The sequence below is a fragment of the Momordica charantia genome (assembly GCF_013281855.1).
Source record: "Momordica charantia cultivar OHB3-1 chromosome 5 unlocalized genomic scaffold, Mcharantia_2.0 BLBB01000005.1, whole genome shotgun sequence".
Taxonomy (NCBI): Eukaryota; Viridiplantae; Streptophyta; class Magnoliopsida; order Cucurbitales; family Cucurbitaceae; genus Momordica; species Momordica charantia.
The window spans coordinates 18809960-18830557 of record NW_028275163.1 but is presented as its reverse complement, the minus strand read 5'-3'; the positions used below and the strand labels follow the sequence as shown (position 1 = coordinate 18830557).

Below are 20598 nucleotides of genomic sequence, written 5' to 3'. Positions count from 1 at the left end.
ATATCTAAGTTCTAACAACCGTTAAAGCCTTTATGTGGAATATTTGGTTGAAAATTAATAACGTGTTGTTTAATGAGGCCTCCAGGGATTGGGTGGAGGTGGTAGAGTGTTGTAAAATTGTTCTTTATGGGTTTTTTTAGATAGAGATAATGTTCTGTAACTAATTCTAGTTGGAAAAGCTTTACCACACATTTGGTGAATTACTTTTTTATTGTTTATTTTAGGGTTGTTGATACTTTGAAACTTTCAAATTAGTCCATTAACAATTTAGTGATTTCAATTCAAACTTTTCAAATAGATTTTCAATTTTGTTGGCATTTGGAAATGTGACGCTATTAATATACATGGGACGACAAATTTGGAAAACATTTGATTAGTCCCTTTGGTCTAGTGAGATATCTCATCCCCCTGTAATGTTTGGTTTTTTATTAATACAATTTTTTTTTCTTTCCTATAAAGAAAATGAAAAAAAAGTCTTATCTTTAAATCACATACAATAATACAAGGTCATGGAATGGAAGAAATTCGAAGTCATATATATGCTCAATCTTTGAAATGCTTCAAAGTTCAATACGTGCCATTCAAATTTAATCATTTTCTTTTTAATTATTTGACAAAGGCTGGAGTACTGGGGCATCTAGCAAGTAAGATATGTCCATGTTAATCAGAATTTTCCATTTTGGATACATTATACTTTCTAGTATTACCAAATTTAAAGATTCTCACTGGTGTTCTTTCTCATACTTTTTTGGAAATTACTGTCTGTCTCTCATCAATGCCAATTGGGGAGCTTTCATTTTCCCCTCTTAATTGTTACTCCGTATGTCTTTTGCTTTGTTTTTATGTTTTTTTCACTCTTTCGAGAGTTTGGATCTTTGAACAATTTTTATTCATTTTCATTAATCAATGAGAAGTTCTTTTCTGGTTTTTTTGTTATTTTAACGAGCAACAACTTTCCATTGATATATGAAAAGGAGAAAACATTCAAGAATACAAACTCCTAGGGGAGTGAGAGAAAAAAAGAAAAGACAAAAACATAGAATAGGCTTAACAGGAAGCATTAAAAATAATAAAAGCCAACGATAATTTCGAGCTAACTACAAAATAAAACTATCTACCAAGATGTGAGGACTCAATTAGAAGATTCTTTAGCTTCAGAATTGCCCACATTATCTCCTGGAAATAGATCTTTGAGTTCCTGAGAGAACTTGACACTAATTCCCGAGCCTGAGCAGCTTCTATCTCCAACCTTCTTCTAGAAAAATCTTCTAACATCAAAGTCCTTTCAGCCTGAAAAGCTCAGAATTGAGAAAGACTAGTGTTGTAGTATATATTAGTATATTTTACATTCTTTTAAATAATATGTATTCATTTGTCCTTAACCTTCCCCTTCTAGGATTAGGTCAACCTTGTATATTTGTCTATATATATAGACTTCAGTAATGAGAAAAAGATCTATTTGGTTCTCTCAAACCTTAGTTTCTACATGGTATGAGAGCTCTAGGTTTCTTCTAAAATTTTTGTGCCCCTTGGGGTTTTGATGCCCATTAGGGTTTTGTGCCCATTAAGGTTTTGTCCCTTAGGGTTTTGTTCATTGCTATCCAACTCAACTCACTACTACCACCGCCGACGCCGTTTGCTGATTCGCCAGCGCTGCTGTTTTTCGATTGCTGTTCATGGGTTTCGTCTCGCCGCCAATAGCCGTCGCCGTCGTCGTGTTGGTCTGATTTATACCGGTGTTTCGGTTCAATTTGTTCGGTTTACTTGGCTCTGTTCAATTGGTTTGGTTCGATTCCCTTTCCTCCTTCAGATTTGGTTTGGTTTGTTTCAGTGCAGTTCTTTGTTTGTGTCCATATTGTTGAAGTTATGATCGAAAAGAAATTAATGGTAACAATTTCTGCGGAAGAGTTTGCTAAATTCCAACAGTATCAAGAGTCATTGATGACATCATCCTCTAATCCAATTACTGCCATTGCTGATTCAGGTAATACCAATAAATGTCTTATTTCCTCCGCGTCAAAATAGGTCATTGACTCTAGTGATACGAATCATATGTCAGGTAACCTCAATTTATTTGCTACCTTTTCACCATCTACATCTTTACCTGATGTTACAATAGCGGATGACACCACTTCTCCTGTTCTTGGATTTGGCACAGTTCATCTCTCCAAAACTCTTTCATTGACCTCTGTTTTAAATTTGCCACAATTTTCTTTTAATTTGATCTCTGTTAGTAAACTTACTCTTGATCTCAATTGTTGTGTTTTATTCTTTCCTGGTTATTGCTTATTTCAGGATCTTACAACGAAGAAGACTATTGGTAAAGGGCGTGAATCTGATGGCCTCTACACGTTTGATACACAAATACCTACAGCCACTGTTTGCACTCGAGTGCCAACTCCTTTCGAAGAACATTGTCGTTTGGGTCATCCATCTCTCTCTGTGTTAAGAGTCTCTGTCCTCAATTTCATAATTTGCATTCTTTAGATTGTGAGTCATGTTAATTTGTTAAGTTTCATCGTCTCAGTTCCTATCCTAGAGTCAATACACGAGCTAATGCTCTTTCTGAATTAGTCCATTCTGATGTTTGGGGTCCTTGTCCTATTGAGTCCAAAAATGGATTTCGATATTTTGTTACTTTTGTCGATGATTTATCTCGTGTAACTTGGTTATATTTGATGAAACATCGTTCTGAGTTACTTTCTCATTTTCGTAACTTTCATGCTGAAATTCGAACTCAATTTGGTGGCTCTCTTTAAAGTTCTACGGAGTGATAATGCTAAGGAATATTTTTCTGGTGCTCTTGGCTCCTATTTAAGTGAACATGGTATTATTAATCAATCCTCGTGTGTTGATACTCCGTCTCAAAATGGAGTTGCAGAAAGGAAAAATAGACATCTTTTCGAAACAGCAAGGGCCTTAATGTTTCAAATGCATGTTCCAAAATACTTTTGGGCTGATGCTGTTTCAACGACTTGCTTCTTGATTAATCGCATGCTTTCGTCTGTTCATAAGGGTGAAATACCTTATCGTACTCTGTGTCCTACGCAACCTTTATTTCCTATTAAACCTAAAATATTTGGTTGCACTTGTTTCGTTCGGGATGTTAGCCCCCAACTCACCAAATTAGACCCTAAGTCATTGAAATGCATTTTCCTTGGTTACTCTCGTGTTCAAAAAGGGTATCGATGTTATTGTCCTGATCTCAATAGATATCTTTTCTCTCCTGACGTTACGTTCTTGGAAGATACTCCTTTTTCATCGTCTTTGAGTACCAGTCAAGGGGAGCAGTCACAGGAAGATGATACCTTTCTTGTCTATTCTATTGTCTCTACTCCTACTGAAGAACTTCCTAGCAATACATCTTCCTCTGCACTTGATCCTTCTCTCCCCACTATTACTCAAGTTTATTCTCGTCGGCAACCTCCTACGGACTCATGCCCTATACCAGTAGTTTCTTTGCATGTGGATCCAGGAACGAGTGATGACCTTCCTATTACCCTTCGAAAAGGTAAGCGTAAGTGTACTTATCCTGTTTCTTCTTTTGTTTCATATAACCATTTATCATCATCTACTTGTTCGTTTATTGCATCCCTTGAATCTGTATCTATTCCTAAAATTGTTCATGAAGCTTTGTCTCATCCTGATTGGCGGGCTGCTATGTTGGAGGAGATGACTGCCTTAGATGACAATGGTACTTGGGATTTAGTGTCTCTTCTTGCAGGAAAGAAACCTATTGGTTGTAAATGGGTGTTTGCTGTTAAAGTTCATCTGGATGGATCAATTGCCCGTTTGAAAGTTCGCTTTGTTGCTAAAGGATATGCGCAGACTTACGAAATTGATTATTCTGATACTTTTTCTCCGGTTGCTAAATTGGCTTCTGTCAGGTTATTCATTTCCTTGGCATCTATTCACCATTGGTCTTTGCATCAGCTTGATATTAAAAATGCATTCCTCCATGGTGATCTTCAAGAAGAAGTGTATATAGAGCAACCACCAAGTTTTGTTGTTCAGGGGGAGAATGGAAAGGTATGACGCCTTCTAAATCCTTATATGGGTTGAAACAAAGTATGCGAACATGGTTTGGAAAATTCAGTCAGGTGATTGAGAATTTTGGAATGAAGAAGAGTAAGTCAGATCATTCTGTTTTTTATAAAAGATCCGAGTCTGGTGTTATCTTACTAGTTGTATATGTTGATGATATTGTAATTACTGGTAATGATTCATCAGGCATCCTATTACTCAAGTCTTTTCTTCATAGTCAATTTCGTACTAAAGATTTGGGAATGTTGAAATACTTCTAACAAGGAGCAAGAAAGGGATCCTTTTGTCACAAAGAAAGTATGTACTTGACTTGTTAACTGAAATAGGAAAATTAGCTGCTAAGCCACGTAGTACTCCAATGATGCCTAATTTACAACTTACAAAAGAAGGGGAATTATTAAAAGATCCTGAGAAGTATAGGAGGTTAGTAGGGAAGCTAAATTACCTTACGGTTACTAGGCCTGACATAGCTTATCCAGTCAGTATTATGAGTTAGTTTATGAGTTCTCCTACGACTGACCATTGGGCCGCATTGGAACATATTCTATGTTATTTGAAAAGTGCTCCTGGACGTGGTTTGTTATATAAAAATCATGGTCATCTTAATATTGAATGTTTTTCAGATGCTGATTGGGCAGGTTCTAAGGAAGATAGGAGATCAACTTTAGGATATTGTGTATTTGTTGGAGGTAATTTAGTTTCTTGAAAAAGTAAGAAACAAAATGTGGTGTCACATTCAAGTGCTGAATCAGAATATCGAGCCATAGCATAGTCTGTGTGTGAATTAGTATGGATATATCAGCTTCTGACTGAATTGGGATTTGGCATCACCACTCCAATGAAACTTTGGTGTGATAATCAAGCAACTCTCCATATTGCATCTAATCCAGTATTTCATGAACGAACCAAACACATTGAAGTTAATTGTCATTATGTATGTGAGAAAATACAGTAAGGATTGGTGGCTACAGGATATGTGAAGACTGGAGAGCAGTTAGGAGATATCTTCACTAAAGCATTGACTGGAGCATGGATAGATTATCTCTCTAACAAGTTGGGCATGATTAACATATATGCACTAACTCGAGGGGGAGCGTTAGAGTATATATTAGTATGTTTTACATTCTTTTAAATAATATGTATTCATTTGTCCTTTACCTTCCCCTTCTAGGATTAGGTCAACCTTGTATATTTGTCTATATATATAGAGACTTCAGTAATGAGAATAAGATCTATCTGGTTCTCTCAAACCTTAGTTTTTACAACTAGATAATCATCCAACTGAGAAGGAGCGAGACTATAGATGTATTTGAGAGTAGAGACTATGAATTCTTTAGATACATTCAATGGAGTGTCATCCGAGGGAAGATCCATAATACCAAGGTAACATCTCAAGAACTTCAAATAAAGATGACCCACCCAGGGAGTTTCTGACTATAAATAAACAAATCAAGTAAATGGACTCTTCAACTTTTGTATGTGTTTCTTACTCTTTCTAGTTTTGCTAAATGCTTGCAGAATTTAGTCGACCTGGCTGGTTCAGAGCGTGCTGCAAAAACCGGTGCCGAGGGTATTCGCCTTAAAGAGGGTTCCCACATTAATAAAAGCTTGATGACACTGGGAACCGTAATAAAAAAATTAAGTGAAGGTGCTGAAAGTCAAGGGTAGGTTTTTTCACTTCTTTGCTACCTAAAAGAAGGGTTATTTCCTGGATGCATGGTGACTTTTTTGAAATATATTGCAGGAGTCATGTCCCCTATCGTGACAGTAAACTTACACGCATCTTGCAACCTGCACTAGGTGGAAATGCAAACACAGCAATTATATGCAATATCACATTAGCGCAGGTATCATATTTTTGAGTTTGACATCTCACTTTTATCTAATTAATGTTTCTCATTTTTAAGTGCCTCGATCTGGTTATAGACTTTCTAGGCTTCAGCATTCTCTTGACTACTCAATTGCTTCATAATGTATGTTAGAAGAACATGCATCTGGTACTTTATCCTAATTTTTAAGCACCTTAATTTGGTGACAGATTCATGCAGATGAGACAAAAAGTACTCTCCAGTTTGCTAGTAGAGCATTACGTGTCACGAATTGTGCTCACGTGAATGAGGTTTTGATTTATACTTCGGTTTTATTTTTTCTTCCCCTCCTCTCAACTCAAATATCTATGCCTTTCCCTGTGGAGTTAATATTTCTTGGCCCCTTTTTGCATCTGGTCATTGTGCTTATTCACTTGGTTCATCTAGTTCAATACTTAAATTCTTTCTTGCAGATATTAACAGATGCTGCTTTGTTGAAGCGTCAAAAGAGAGAGATTGAGGAGCTTCGAGCCAAATTGCAGGTTCGACCATATCTATTTATTTATTTATTTTTCTTTTGGAAAAGGTCTGACTATATCTTATGGGAGGCAAAGTGATCTTAATTCTTAATTGAAACTCATTTAGAGTATTAATGGTTATGTGGGTTCAGGGTAGTTAATTTGAATTTTCTCTATTGACCTATTTCTGTGTTTTAGGGTTCTCATTCGGAGCATTTAGAGGAAGAGATCCTCAGCTTGAGAAATACATTATTAAAGGTTGGCAACAATCATTAATTTGATAAGTATTTCATTACGGGTGCACAACTTATCCTAGAAGTTTCTATATGCATGTTAGATTGAACTGGAGAGGGAGCGGATGGCTTTGGAGTTGGAGGAGGAAAAGAAAGTGCAGTCTGAATGGGAGAAGAGGGTGCAGCAGCAAGCTAAGAAAATTGAAAATTTGAGTTCAATGGTGCTTTATTCGACAAGAGATGAGAACCAGGATGAAATGAAAAAGGTTCATATAATAAAAATGTTGCATTAACATGTTTTTCTTCTTATTGTTATTTTGTACGTGTTCCATCTCTTTTTTTTTTTACAAATCTTTATTCTATTCGAGCTGACTATTATATCTAATTCTCTGCCCTCAATACTTTGTTTCTTATTGGTCTTCTCATTGCACCTGTATAGAGTTTACTTTATGAAAGCAATACTATTTCCTATTGTAGGATAAGAGACGGGATACATGGTGTCCAGGAAATCTTTCGAGGAAGCCCCTTAAAGAGGTAACATTGTTGTCTTTTAATTTTAGCATGTGGTTTGATTACGTGTCATGACTCCCTATTATTTGAACGCTGATGAAACCACCCATTTGTATGTTTTCCAAGTAGTTGAGTAGAGTTTTTGTCGAGTTGAGATATTTTTTGTTTACAGTTGGTTGCTTAGCCAATGATTGTAAGTAATCTAATGATGTAAGCTAGGAGGTGAGAATAGAGTATGCAACATGGATATTGGTCAGAAGGAAAACCAACTTCAAGGGAGAGAAGAGTAAATGTAAAAGTATAAGGAAAAATAGTTTCTAGGGGTAGTCATTGATGGGAGAGCTTGGTAGTCACTTGAAAATTTCCCAAATTTCATCTTATATTCATTTTACCTTTATTTTGAGCAAAATTAGAGTGGTTATCTCTATTAGATTTTTTCCATACACTTTCTATAATCGTGCTCATATATGAAATGTTTTTGCAAATTTAGGTCTATTCAACCACTCAATCTAGGGCTTCTGCTGTGAATCCTGTAAGATCTGATCGTGAAATGGGACCGCTTCTTCCTTTCGAGGAACTGGTGAATGATATTGAAGTTTCCAAGGAGGTAACCTGCAAAAAGGGTGAGAACGATCAAAAGAATGTATTAGAAGGATGTACTCTTCCAGATCCCTGTGTGTTATTGCATGTTACTAACAGGAGAAAGGTGGCACCAAAGAAGAAAAGCTTACCTGGAGTATGGCATTTGTCTTTTTCTCTATAGTTCTTAAATTGAAATTATGGCTATTAACAATCTTGTAAATTTGGCAGGACACTGATGTAGTTGATGTCCAAGCAGCATATGAAGATTTGCTGTTGAGGTCTGAAAGTGAGGTATTATCTAGTCTCTCTACGTTCCCCCGTTTTCTTAATCTTTCTTTCTTTATAACACTTATTCTTATTCTTATTGTTATTATTATTTTTGTAGAAAACTATGAGCGATATAAAAATTGATTGCTTAACAAGGAAACTTGCTGAGGTCGATCAGTCGTGGGATGCAAATTGTGGTGATCATTCTCCAAACTATCATGTCAAAAGAGGTGACTGTAATGGGGACAAACATATAAGTTTACGAGAATCCGAGGCTATCCTTATTACCAAGCGACTTCAAGAACGGGTGTTTTGATCATCTCTTACTTATTATTTTATGGGACAATTCGCTGCTAGTAAATGATAAATCTGCTTCAAGCATTTGATTCGTTTATTATTTTGGTCAGTTTCATCTCTTATTTGGGATTTTTTTGCCCTTCATTTCTGTCCTTGGTTTATTTGTTTTATTTCACAGATAAAGATTTTGGAAATGGAGAAATCTTCAAGTCAGAAGAATCTTGATAATGTTGTGGAGCTTGCCACAGAGCAAAATATATGCGCTCGGGAAAAGTTTGAAGAGGTAATTATGGTTCAAGTGCTCCATCTTCTTTACTTTGTTCTGCTATTTTAACTTGTCAATGGATATCCTTGTGGGTGCTATGTGTCACAACCATACTAGTAGAGAGTAGGTTGTGACGTCCACATAGTGGACAAGTGGTGGCGACACTCATGTGTTAGTATAAAGGTCCTTGACTACAGCATCACCTACATTTTTGGTTTCTTATGTCAGAGTTTCTTCTGGTTGTCTGTAAATGGTGCCAACTTGTCATTGTATAACCGTAGCTTTCTTCTCATTGGGATATTAGCTTCTGAAAGGCTTTGAATGTGACACTACCTCAGGTGTTTTAGTTGTATTAGATTAACATGTGTGATGCACATGAAACTTTAGTTTTATTTTACTGTATAAAAAAAATAAAGTTCGATAAATGAAATCCACAATCCCGTAGATTCTTGGCTAATCCACTTGCAAGGGGTCGTATATTGTGCTTCGGGGTTTTATTTCAATGTTCATCATGGGGTTCAGTAACTTTTTAGGGGGTTGGATTGGACCAATATCTCTTAGCTGGAATTTTCATAGTTTTTTCCTTCAGAGTTTTTTCCTTTGGGCAGTAGTTCAGAAGTTGATGTTCACTTTACAAAGAATATGGTTTAAGCTTCAGCGGTTGTTCGTTATTATAGCTTTGGTTCTGGGTTGTTTTTGCTGTTTGATTCTCCCTTGTTTGTCTAATTCTTCAATGTTGTAATTTGGCTTATGTAATTTCTGGGGACTTGCTATATTGGTTTGTTGGTTGTTTTCACTTTTATCCTTAAAACTTTTTTCTTTCTTTTTATTTATCAACAAAAAGTTTGTTTCTCATTTAAAAAAATGGTTTAGTTGAATATCAAAGATTAAAAATATAGTTACAAAAATTAGTACATGATTTACCTTATCTTTATATTAAAAATATTTTATGCATTAAATAGATACTAATTAACGAAGTTATTTTTTTCACCGTACAAAATAGTTTTGCAATGATAAATCTAATCCAACTTAGTTTACATCTATATTTTGTAAAGAATTTGATAACAGATCATAACACATTTGAATTTATAAATCATTTTATTCGATTTAAAAAATTACAATACAAATTATTCACCTCGTTGCAATCATTGAAGACTATTTTGTAAAACTAAAAAACTTGTATAGGTGGCACGACCATCGAAAAATAGGGAAATAATTTAGTCTATAAAAAAGGATGATTTTTCAAATTTAGAAAAATAAAGGTTAAAATATGAACAATATAAATAATAAAAGCAAAAACGGAAGCATAAAAGTTATCTTTTATAGCACATTTTTTTAAATTGATATTTATTTAGTTTAGGAAAACAAAAATAAGTTAACAAAAAAGAAAAAAAAGCCAAAACTGGGTTAAAAAAAGTAAAAAAAAGAAAATCATACTAAATGAATGAAAAAGGATAGGTGCATAACCAATAGAAAAGGTCTCCCAATAGTAATTCTTGGTTTTTCTTGGGCTGGTGCGAATGCCCTTAGGTACAGTGGAACGAAGCTCTGACTCCTAGTTATATAAAAAATAAATATACAGTAATTCTTGGTTTTTTGAGTCGGCTTTATTTGGCTTTGTTACTAATTAGTATTGCGTAGTTGGGTTCAAGTTAGTTTTTTAATTCTTGTAGCTATCTGAAGAGCTTCATTATGCACGTGAAGAAGCTAGGGTAGCACGTGAGAAGCTTATATGCCCTGAATCTGTAAGAATGCGTTCATAGACATTTCATCTTTAATTATGATTTTGTATTTTTTGGTCTTGCCCTTTCTCTCTATTCCTATGTTTGTATTTTTTATATGTTTGTATTTTTTACGTGTTAGAAGTTGTTTAGATCAAGGAACCTGTAATCAGCTTCCTCCCGATACACTTCTTTCAGGAAGAAAATTTTGACTTGCTGTCAAAACTTTTAGTGGAACTCCAAGAAGTAGTTACAGAAATTGAAAACTCTAAACAAATTTCTTCGAGTGTTTCTTCACTCGTCAATGATACGTCTCAGTGTTTTTCTGCTGTATCTGACATGTTGCATGTAAGTATTCTTGCAGTATCTCTTGGAGACTAGAGTTCCCTTTCCCTTGTCCAGCTCAAGGATTCTCCTATAGGTCTCATTAGTTGTGACAAAATGCAGGATTTAAAGACTATGATCCATCAATGTTCTGTGCAACAAAAGTTAGTTATCAATGATCATGAAGAGTTGAACTCCCAAATGTTGCAGAAAGTTTCCAAAATTGAGAATGAGAAGGTGTGTAGTGTATATTTGATGTATGTGCCTATGTGGTTATAATCTTTCTGCATCTTGCAGGCCAGTTTTAATTATTTTTTTATGGATGCAGCTTCTTCTGCAAAGTTACTCAGATGATCTCCAGAAGCAGATAGAGGTACTGAGACAGCAAGCTCAAAATTGTGAGAAGCTTTCGATGGTAAATGTTATGTTATAGTTTTTATTAGATGCATTTTTTCCGATCCTTCTAACTGGTGCGCTTGCATATTTGGTATTGCTGCAGGCTCTTTCTGATCATCAGAATATAGAACAAGCTGAATATCTTGCTCAGATCCAAACTCTTCAAAAGGAAATAACATGTTTGTCATCTAGTTCCCTTGCAAGGGAGAAGGAAAGCCTTAGAAAAGATCTTGAAAAAACAAAAGGAAAGTTGAAAGAGTCTGAAGTTAAGCTTAAGAATGCTTTGCAGGAGAAAACAAAACTTGAGGTTTGATAATCTTTCTTTACGTTCTTGAATTGCTTTAAATTTTGGCCATCAATTTAATAACACTTTTACAATGCCAGGGCGAGAAATCTGTGGCAGAGCGAGAGATTAAGCGGCTAGTTGGACAAAATTCTCTTCTTAAGCGTGATATCAATAAACGTGACTCTATTGCCGGTAGACGGCGTGATTCAATTATTGAAAAGAGTTCCAAGGGGCTTGATCCAGACAGAGTGAAATATGAACAAATATTACAGGTAACGCTATGTTGTTAGTAAACCTATTGATTGCTTTTTAAGTTAATTAATGATTAATAAGGTTTTAAAAAATGTCATATTTGCAATTATTTTATTAACTATGTTATATTTGCAATTACTTTAATAGATAATAGAAATTCATATTTCAAATATTTTTTAATGTTGAGAATTGAGATATCCATATCCATATATGAATTAAAGTTACCCAACCCATCCGCTTAAGCTTTTGGCTTGAGTGGTGGTTGATTCATCCTTAACATGGTATCAAAGTGGGAGGTCATGTATTCAATCCCTGCATTGTTATTTCCTTCCCATTTATTATGATTTCCACTCGTTGGGTCTTATTGCAATTTTCCAAGCCCACAAGTAAGAAGAGGTTTGAGATATCCATATCCATATATGAATTAAATTTATCCAACCTGTCAACTTAATTTTTTGGGTTGAGTGGTGGTTTATTCATCCTTAGCATTTAAAGTGATGTTATATTTAAGTTTTCCTAAAAGGACTGACTCACCCGAGGAGAGTCAAACATCTAACAACTTCCACTGTGTATCTTGTCAAAAACACCTTTGTAATTAATAAAATAGACCGTTTTCCCTCTGCAAGTGGACTATCAACAATCAATAGACCGTTGTCTATTATTATGCTTTTGAAATTAGTGATGAAGATTCACAATCTTTCCTCTATCATCCCATGTTAAGTTAGTGAATTGGTAATTAATAATTGTTAGCTTCTGTGTTGGTGCTTGAGATTTACTGGTTGATATTTTCATTCTTTAATCTTTTAGAGTGGTACGTTACTTGCATATTTTTCCCCACGTCTTCCTTTTCTGAGAGCTAAATTAGTTTTATCTTATTTGGGTATGAAGGTACCACATAATTGCACTAACGTACATACTATTCGTGTTAGACATTTCTTCATATTTCCTTGAGTGCACATTAGTCTTATCATCAACCATGCTCCCACATCCGTTAGTGTCATTATTTCCCGATTCTTCTTCTTCTTTTTTTTTGGGCATAGAGGAAACAAAGAATCATACTTCTTATTCATCTAAAAGTCGTTTTGGGACACAAGTGTTTAATGATTATTTGCTGATTTATTTTATCTGTTTATCAGGAAGATTACAAGAAGTTGGAAGTTTTTGCTTTTGAGTTAGAGGCGAAGACTGCTTCTCTGGAAGATCAATTAATGGCCACATACAGTGAGAAAGAAGAAGCAATATTTAGAAATGAAGGCTTACTTTCAGAATTAGAAACTTTAACTGAAAAACTGGGAATAGCAAACATACAACTGACTGCTGTACAGGATGTACCTGAACTTGTAAGCTTATGCTTTCATTTCAGAAAATAGGATGTTGGTTCTGTGTAACTTCTCTTTTCCTTTCTGAAACATAATATTTTATTTCTCTTTGTAGAAACAAAGCTTAGAAGAAGCTACACTTAAACAGAAAAACTTGGAAAGCTCTATAGGACTTTTGGAAGAACAAAAAGAAGAATTGGCCATGGTAATTTGTGATTATACTTTCACCTTTTTGTCTATGATAAAATAATGTTTGTTGAGTTATTCAGAAAACATATGGTGCGTATTTCATGGTTGGACTTCTTGGTGCATTTCCACCGGTCTTGTAGCAACTCACGGAAGCCCTTCTGGATATGGAGGAGGAAAGAGCAGTATGGTTATCGAAGGAGAAAGCCTATATTGAAGCAGTAGAAGAGAGAGTAAAATTACATGATTTGAAGGTGACATCCATGTCAAATGAAATCTCTAAGGTATGACTTTATGAGTCAACTTGTCAAGAAATCTGTGGTACCAGCCTGCTTGTTATTATGGTTTCTATGTTTTCTTTCTGTTTGAAGTTTTGGTTCTTCATGAGTGTACAGTTTAATCAAAAACCAGTTTCCTTGTTTTTTTTTCCCACTCTATTTTGGCAGCAACGATTGAATTTTCTAACCTATGTTTTATATTTTTTAGTTTGAGGTAATAGTTATTTTCAAGTGCTATTGGATAATTAATCGAGTTGTCCTTGTGTTGTTCAAGTCTGGATGTGGAGTTCGTGTAGTGGTTTTGACATTTTGTAAACTTACACAGTTTTCACAACTTTCTTGCTTCTATGTACAGAAAATTGTGTTGATTGTTACAAAACATGCTAAATGGTTGAAAAGATGGATGGTAATGATTTTATGAAACTATATGATATTTAATATAAGAAGATATAGCTGGAAAAAAATACGCATGCACTGGCTAGTACCCCAGAAAAGTTGGGTGGTCTTGGAGTCTGTTAGTACTAATATTCCATTTTGGTAATTTTTATTAAAAGTAAATATATTTTGTGCTGATTTGATTTTTGACACAGAAGTTGGTTTATGCTAGTATAAGAAAGAAGCAAAACAAACTTTTTAAAATTCTAAAGCAATTCCGTTTCATTCTCTATTAGAATTTATGGTTTAGGGTTTCTTTAAACAAGGTAAATACACGAGCCATTTATTAGTTCAACTTAAGGATGTTATTTAAATTTATTATTTTTAACATTTGTATTTATTTAAAAACTAAACTAATCTTAGAACATTTAAATTCTGTTAAATATGCGGCCTTTTGGCATTACATCAACCTGGGGTTATTACTTATTAGTTCAACTTCCCTCGATTCTCTGGATTACCAATATTGCCAGAAGCTGTATGAGTCAACATGGGCTACAAGTACACAGTAGACTGCTATAGTAGTTTTAGAGCTAATATAACAAGCAGACAAGCTATACATGGACAAACAAAGAGCTAACTTATCATCAAGTTATTATACGTTTTAAGAATTTGAGCTATATAAGAAAGGTTGGGACAAACGAAGTCATAAATAGTCATCAAATTGTCTCATGAATGTAATTTTACCAGTAATCCATTGATGTAATGCAAAGACAAGATGGTTAGTCCATTTTATTTTACAGTACATATTCCCGGCATTTCATGTCTCTTTTTTACTTGTCTGATGTTCTTACAACCTTTATGCATTTTAATATATAAAATTTGCAGTGCTTTCTTGTTTCGGTGGTCATAATGGTTAATCATTTTACAATCTAGGTGATGAATGATTTGGAGTCTTGTCGTGAAGAGTGTGAGGTACTTAAACAAAGATTGAGATGTTCTGAGGAGAATGAGAGAAGGGAAAAAGAATGCAGGTTTTTTCCATTCTTTCCTCTCATTTCTATCTTCAGGAGATTTGGTTGGTCATGCGCCTCTTTTTTACATAAATGATAAATTAATTGAAGCAGCAAAGTTAAAGGTGGTCTAATGTGTTACTTTGTTTAATAATATATGTAGTTATTCTAACAGAGGCGCTTAGGTCTTTTTTAGCATTTATACTATACAGTGCTATAACCTATTTGTGATACCTTTCTGTTATTGAATCCAAGTTTTTGATAGTTCAATTGCATGAGAATTTCATTAAGCTTAAACTGTGTACCTGATTAATATAATTTATTTCAAAAGTTGATATGGAGATATATAACAGAGAAAGATGCTTTATGGAAGAGGGTGATATGATGCTAAGTATGGAGCCCCGTCCAACAGATCACCCTCCCCTAAGGACTATACAATCACAGCCTTCCAATGGCTTGCTATCATGTGTAAACTATAATTACAAAATACTTTTTTGTAGTTAGTTGCCCACCAAGAAGCAAGACGTTGTAAGTTCAAACAAAAAGAATCATGAGATTATGTCTTATCTTCAAAAAAATCTGCTATTTTTTTCTTTCCAAAAGAGCTCTAGCCGCAAAATTCCACAAAACTGAAACCTTGCCTTTGCAAGAAGCTCCACCAAAACCTTCCAAAATAAAGTTGCCACTCTTCTTGCTACAAACAAGTGGAATGAGCAATTTTTGCTTGAAACGATGAGAATTCATTTCCCATTCTCAACCCTTGACCAATATGAGCTCGAGGTTTATTCGTAACTCTTGAAACTTCTTCACAGTAGCCGTTATATGCCTTATTTCATAGAGAACTTCAAAATAGCTCTATTTCATTATATTTCACCTCTATCCCAATTTCATTCATTTATTATTGACATATTGTAGTGGTGTCATTTAGATAAGAGATATGCTTAGAGCTTTATCTAGTAAACACAGACGTGAGTGCCAGCACGCATGTCACACATGGTCACCCTTGGGGCTCAGGATTTAAATGTCTGATCCTTTTTGTTTTCTTTTTTTTTTTTTTAATCTTGAATAGATTGGGGATACACAAAGACAAATGCTGAGAACATATGTAGGACACGTTTTGTGGCTAAAATGATGGGAAAATATTTTTTTAAATGAAAAAATTATATTTTTTTTAGTTATTACTAGCAACATTTACATCAAGGATCTAAGATATAAATAATAAAAACATAAAATCTATAGAAGCTAAGCTAAACAGGGAAAGAAAATGAATACATTTGACGTAATAGAATATAATGAAGTGGTGTGAGAAAACTTGACATGTGAGTATGATATTTGAGGTTGAGGTACATGCTTTTTTTCCAAATAACTTGTGTATTTTATTTGAAACTTGACTTTATTTCGTTGTTGGAACATCTCATGTCCATGGAGAAATATAAATTAGATTGCATTATCTTAATTTGCTCAAAGTTGAATGGCTGAGAATACATGTTTGTACTTTAGTTCTTTTATTATATAATTTATTAAATCTAAAAGAAATAACCTGAGAAAACTACAAATAATATGTGTAGAAGTGTATAAATTTTTTTTTTTAAATTAATATATTTTATTGAATGTGTCCTTGTTTGTTTATGTTCTAATTTTTTAGACATTTGTGTCCTTGCTTCTTAGGCTTGTTTCATCTATATTACATTCTTTGTACATGAAGAACTAAGTAAGCATATACATTGATTCATATTTTGTAAACTTCGCCTATTTTGTTGCAGCAAGGAGAAGTCATTTATTATAGAGAGCCTAAAACATGAGAAAAATAGAGCTGATGTTGAAAATGAAGCAGCTCAGCAAGTAAGTCCTATTACTTCAGAGTTTGTTTTGATGTGAACGTGACTGTGTGATACAAATAGTTCAAAGGAATATATTTTTTTTTTATGCTGGTCTTATAGAATTTGGAAGCACGTTGAACTCTTTTAACCAAAGAGGATTTGATTGATTTAATTTTTTGAAAAGAAATCAAGCCTAACAAAGAGAATCTAGAAAATAGAACTAAACTGAAGCAATTGATTCTTTTCATTATTTGTAATTTTCTTTAATTATTCTAGAACACATTGATATTTTCATATTTTCATTTGTACGATTGGAATATATGAAATTTAGTAAGCAAGTATCAACTAATTTTAATTAATTTATCTTTCTAAAAGAGATTGAATTCTAATTAAATGAAATTCAAGAAAGCTAACCGAGAAAAATAATTGAAAGTAATTAAAAATAATTAGAAAGATGAAAAGTAATTAAATATTTGAACATATATATTTTTTTTCATTTTAGTTTGATTTGATTTGGTTTGGTTTCGACACCTCTAATTAATAGTACACATATGGAAATTCATTGATGAAGCTGTCATGTGTGCAGAACTAATAAAAATAAGTTATGCCTTACCTTTAGTGTGAACTATAGGATTAGGGTAACATAACATTTGCTGTTAATTTCGCATCTTTATCTTTCAGAATATCAGAAACCAGCTTCTTCTTGTGACGAAGGAAAGAGATAATTTGATGATTCAGATTCAAGAGCGGCAGAATTGTTCAATAGAAGTAGAATTAATCAAAAATAATACCAGTGAGATGGTGACGACAAAACTTGTCTGTTTTTTTTTTTTTCTTTCTCATGTTGAGCCAAGTTGTCTGAAAAATAAACATGCTATATTGATGAATATAATGCAGTTAAATGATGCAAAACTTCAAGTGGAAAATTTGACCAGGAGAATTTCCAGCTTGGAAGTTAAGATGCATGATGTAAGTTCTTAATTATCTATTGCTTCTTACTAAGTACTAACCCTATGTTGCATTAAGTGGGAGGAAAATCCCACCCCTTATTGAATATTTTTTAAATAGATCTTTAGGAGCTACTGCATTTTAGAGATTATATTTTTTTTGTTCTGAACATGTTGTCAGGTATTATTGGTGTCATTGGGTAAGGAACACTCAGAAAAACTATATGCTAGATCTATAGTGCTGAGCTTCTAGGATTTGATACTAAAAGGGGGTTCTCTTCCAAATGAAAGGCACTTGGTGGGCAAAGATGAACTATACCTTTCACATTTATAGTTTCAGATGACATTATCCTTTTCCCTTCCATAGATGCCTTTTGGGTAAATCCATAAAAGGAAATAGAATTTGTAATCCTAGTTAATAGATGGAGATTGTCTTGTAAACCAAATGAATTATGACATAGAATGGTGCGTACCACATATAGGGGAAGGAGAATTTGGTTGGTTCACATAATCACAGAATCCTTGCTGTTCAAGAAGCCCTTGGCAGTAGCAGTACATTATGAAGCTCAAAGACAACTTTGAAAGGTTCTCGTCAATTAGGGTGGGAAATGACAACGTTCTTGTTTTTATTTTCCTTTCCTTCACTCTTTTGAGAGTTCGTTATCTTTGAACTATTATTGTTCCTTTTCATATATCAATGAAAAGTTCGTTTCTTGTTACAAAGAAAAAAAAGGCAAAAGCGTAGTGAAAGAATAAATGATCTTGACTTTCACCGGGAAAGGAACGTAAACAGTGGAATGAAGGCTGAAGTGAGAAGTTGAAGAGCTTCCTTTATAAAGTTTCTGAAGTATTCAGATTACCATTGAAAAGGATCCCAGATAAAATGCTGACCTTTCTTGGACTAACGGACTTCCTTGGGCCAAATATAAAGATTTTACTGAAAAAACCTTTGACGCTTCAAGATTCCACAGTAGTTTATCATCCTCTGTTGAAAAAGACACCAAGTTCAAAGTGGACAGAATGGGTAAATAATCCTCAGCCTCTGATTCTTTGGGGTTTCTTCTAGTTTCAACGATCCAAGAAGAAGAATGCCCATCCCAATTATCAAAAACAGAACTGAAGGGAAACTTTGCCACCGCATGAGGAAAACGATCTTTAAAAACCGAATCACCTAACCACAAGTCAAGCCAAAAGTAAGTTATTATACTGTTACCAACCTTGAAAATAGAAAACTGATGAACTTTTCTGGTGTATAACCAAGAATGAAAACTTTATTGATTTTTTGAATGCATGAAACAGAAGGGAAAGATGCCTTTTATAGGCTTCTGTTGGAAGGGTAACAAACTTAACTAACCAATTTACCAACTAACTTCTTGTTAAGATAACTAAACTAATTATTGTAAAATTATCAACGAATACATCAAATTCCCTCCTCCTAAGGAAAACTCGACCTCGAGTTTCAACATGCTAATTGAAAAGAGTCTGGTGCTCTGTATTCATATATATCCGCCACATTGAATACTGGCTGGATTCGCAAGTCTTCTGGAAGATTGATGCGGTAGGCATTGTCCCCATATTGGTGCAGGATTTCAAAAGGGCCTATCTTCTTGTCCCGTAATTTGTTGTAGGTTCCTTTAGGGAAACGTGACTTCTTAAGATGAACCATAACTAGGTCACCTATCTTTAATTGTTTAGGTCGTTTGTGAACATCAACATCGGTTTTGTATTGAGCAGCAGCTTGTGTTAGGTTGTCCATGACTTCTTTTTGTAGTTCTACGATCTTTCACCCATTTCCTCTACCTCGATACTGATATCAACAGAATGGGGCAAATTAGCAAGATCAACAGTAAGCCTAGGTAATTTAGTATACACAATCTCAAAGGAGGACTTCCCTGTGGATCTATTTTTCATATGGTTGTAGGCGAACTCAGCTTGGGCAAGAGTGAGGTCCCATTGCTTTGGCTTGTTTTGGCTAAGACACCGGATTAGGTTTCCCAAGGTTCTGTTGGTAACTTCCGTTTGTCCATCCGTTTGAGGATGGCTAGTGGTACTAAATCGCAATCCGGTATCAAACTTTTTCCATAGGGTCTTCCAGAAGTAGCTTAAGAATTTAACGTCCCTATTCGAGACAATAGTTTTTGGTATCCCATGTAGCCGTACTATATCACGGAAAAACAGATTGGCCACGTATATGGCGTCGGAAGTTTTCTTACATGGTAAGAAGTGAGACATTTTACTAAATCTGTCCACTACTACCAATACCGAATCATAGCCACGTTGTGTCTTTGGCAAGCCGAGGACAAAGTCCATAGACAAGTCCTCCCAGATAGATTTTTGTATTGGTAATGGTGTATATAGTCCTGTATTTTGGGATTGGCCTTTGGACTTTTGACATATAATGCAGCGTAAAACAAAGTTATTGACATCCTTTAGGATGTGCGGCCAAAAAAATCGGTCAGCCACCAGTTCAAATGTTTTAGTGGTCCCAAAGTGTCCTGCCAGACTGCCAGCATGTAAGTCTCGTATTAGGACTTCACTTAGAGATGTGTGTGGTCTACAGAGTTTATCACCCTTAAAAAGAAAACCATCCATGATATGGAAGTCTTCACAATTGACATGTTGCTGACACTTAGTCCAAATGTCTTTGAAATCAGTATCATGTTCATATAATGTAGGTAGGTGATCAAAAGCAAGGATTTGTCCAGCTAACAACGTCAGTAGGCTTGCTTTTCTACTAAGGGCATCAGCCACTTTATTAGTAACGCCTGCTTTGTGCTTTATTACGAAGTCAAATTTTTGAATAAACGATATCCAACGAGCATGCATCCGGTTAATGGTTTTTTGTGTTTGAAGAAATTTTAGTGAAAAATGATCGGTAAAAAGAATGAATTCCTTACCGATAAGATAGTGTTCCCATTGCTTGAGTGTCCGTATTAGTGCATATAATTTTTGTTGCACCACTTCTGTCTAGGGGGAGTTAATTTTTCACTAAAAAACTCTATAGGATGGTGTCGTTGTGATAAAACTGCCCCAATCCCCAAGCCTGAAACATCCACTGCTATTTCAAATGGTTGACTAAAATCAGGGAGGGCAAGGACGGGTGTGGTACTGAGTTTTTCTTTGAGGTTGTGAAAGCTTTGGTCTTGATCGGTATCCCATG

The 20598-nt window shown here is 34.6% G+C and overlaps 1 protein-coding gene across 5 annotated transcripts in view; it reads left to right on the top strand.

Moving 5' to 3' along the window:
- Positions 1–20598, top strand: part of LOC111016615 (P-loop containing nucleoside triphosphate hydrolases superfamily protein) — a 41654-nt gene that overhangs the window by 16753 nt on the left and 4303 nt on the right. The window contains exons 8-31 of one of the 5 annotated variants that reach the window (XM_022292063.2): positions 5563–5708; positions 5789–5891; positions 6083–6163; positions 6326–6394; positions 6569–6628; positions 6708–6869; positions 7081–7137; positions 7604–7849; positions 7924–7986; positions 8081–8269; positions 8438–8542; positions 10198–10269; positions 10444–10593; positions 10693–10806; positions 10898–10942; positions 11069–11272; positions 11350–11523; positions 12640–12843; positions 12938–13027; positions 13152–13292; positions 14595–14692; positions 16435–16513; positions 17173–17292; positions 17389–17460. In XM_022292063.2, coding sequence (XP_022147755.1) covers positions 5563–5708; positions 5789–5891; positions 6083–6163; positions 6326–6394; positions 6569–6628; positions 6708–6869; positions 7081–7137; positions 7604–7849; positions 7924–7986; positions 8081–8269; positions 8438–8542; positions 10198–10269; positions 10444–10593; positions 10693–10806; positions 10898–10942; positions 11069–11272; positions 11350–11523; positions 12640–12843; positions 12938–13027; positions 13152–13292; positions 14595–14692; positions 16435–16513; positions 17173–17292; positions 17389–17460 — 2844 coding nt within the window. Of the gene's footprint in view, positions 1–5562; positions 5709–5788; positions 5892–6082; positions 6164–6325; positions 6395–6568; positions 6629–6707; positions 6870–7080; positions 7138–7603; positions 7850–7923; positions 7987–8080; positions 8270–8437; positions 8543–10197; positions 10270–10443; positions 10594–10692; positions 10807–10897; positions 10985–11068; positions 11273–11349; positions 11524–12639; positions 12844–12937; positions 13028–13091; positions 13293–14594; positions 14693–16434; positions 16514–17172; positions 17293–17388; positions 17461–20598 lie in introns of those variants that run through there. The other 4 variants (XM_022292062.2, XM_088123844.1, XM_022292064.2 and 1 more) reach the window with 4 other exon arrangements.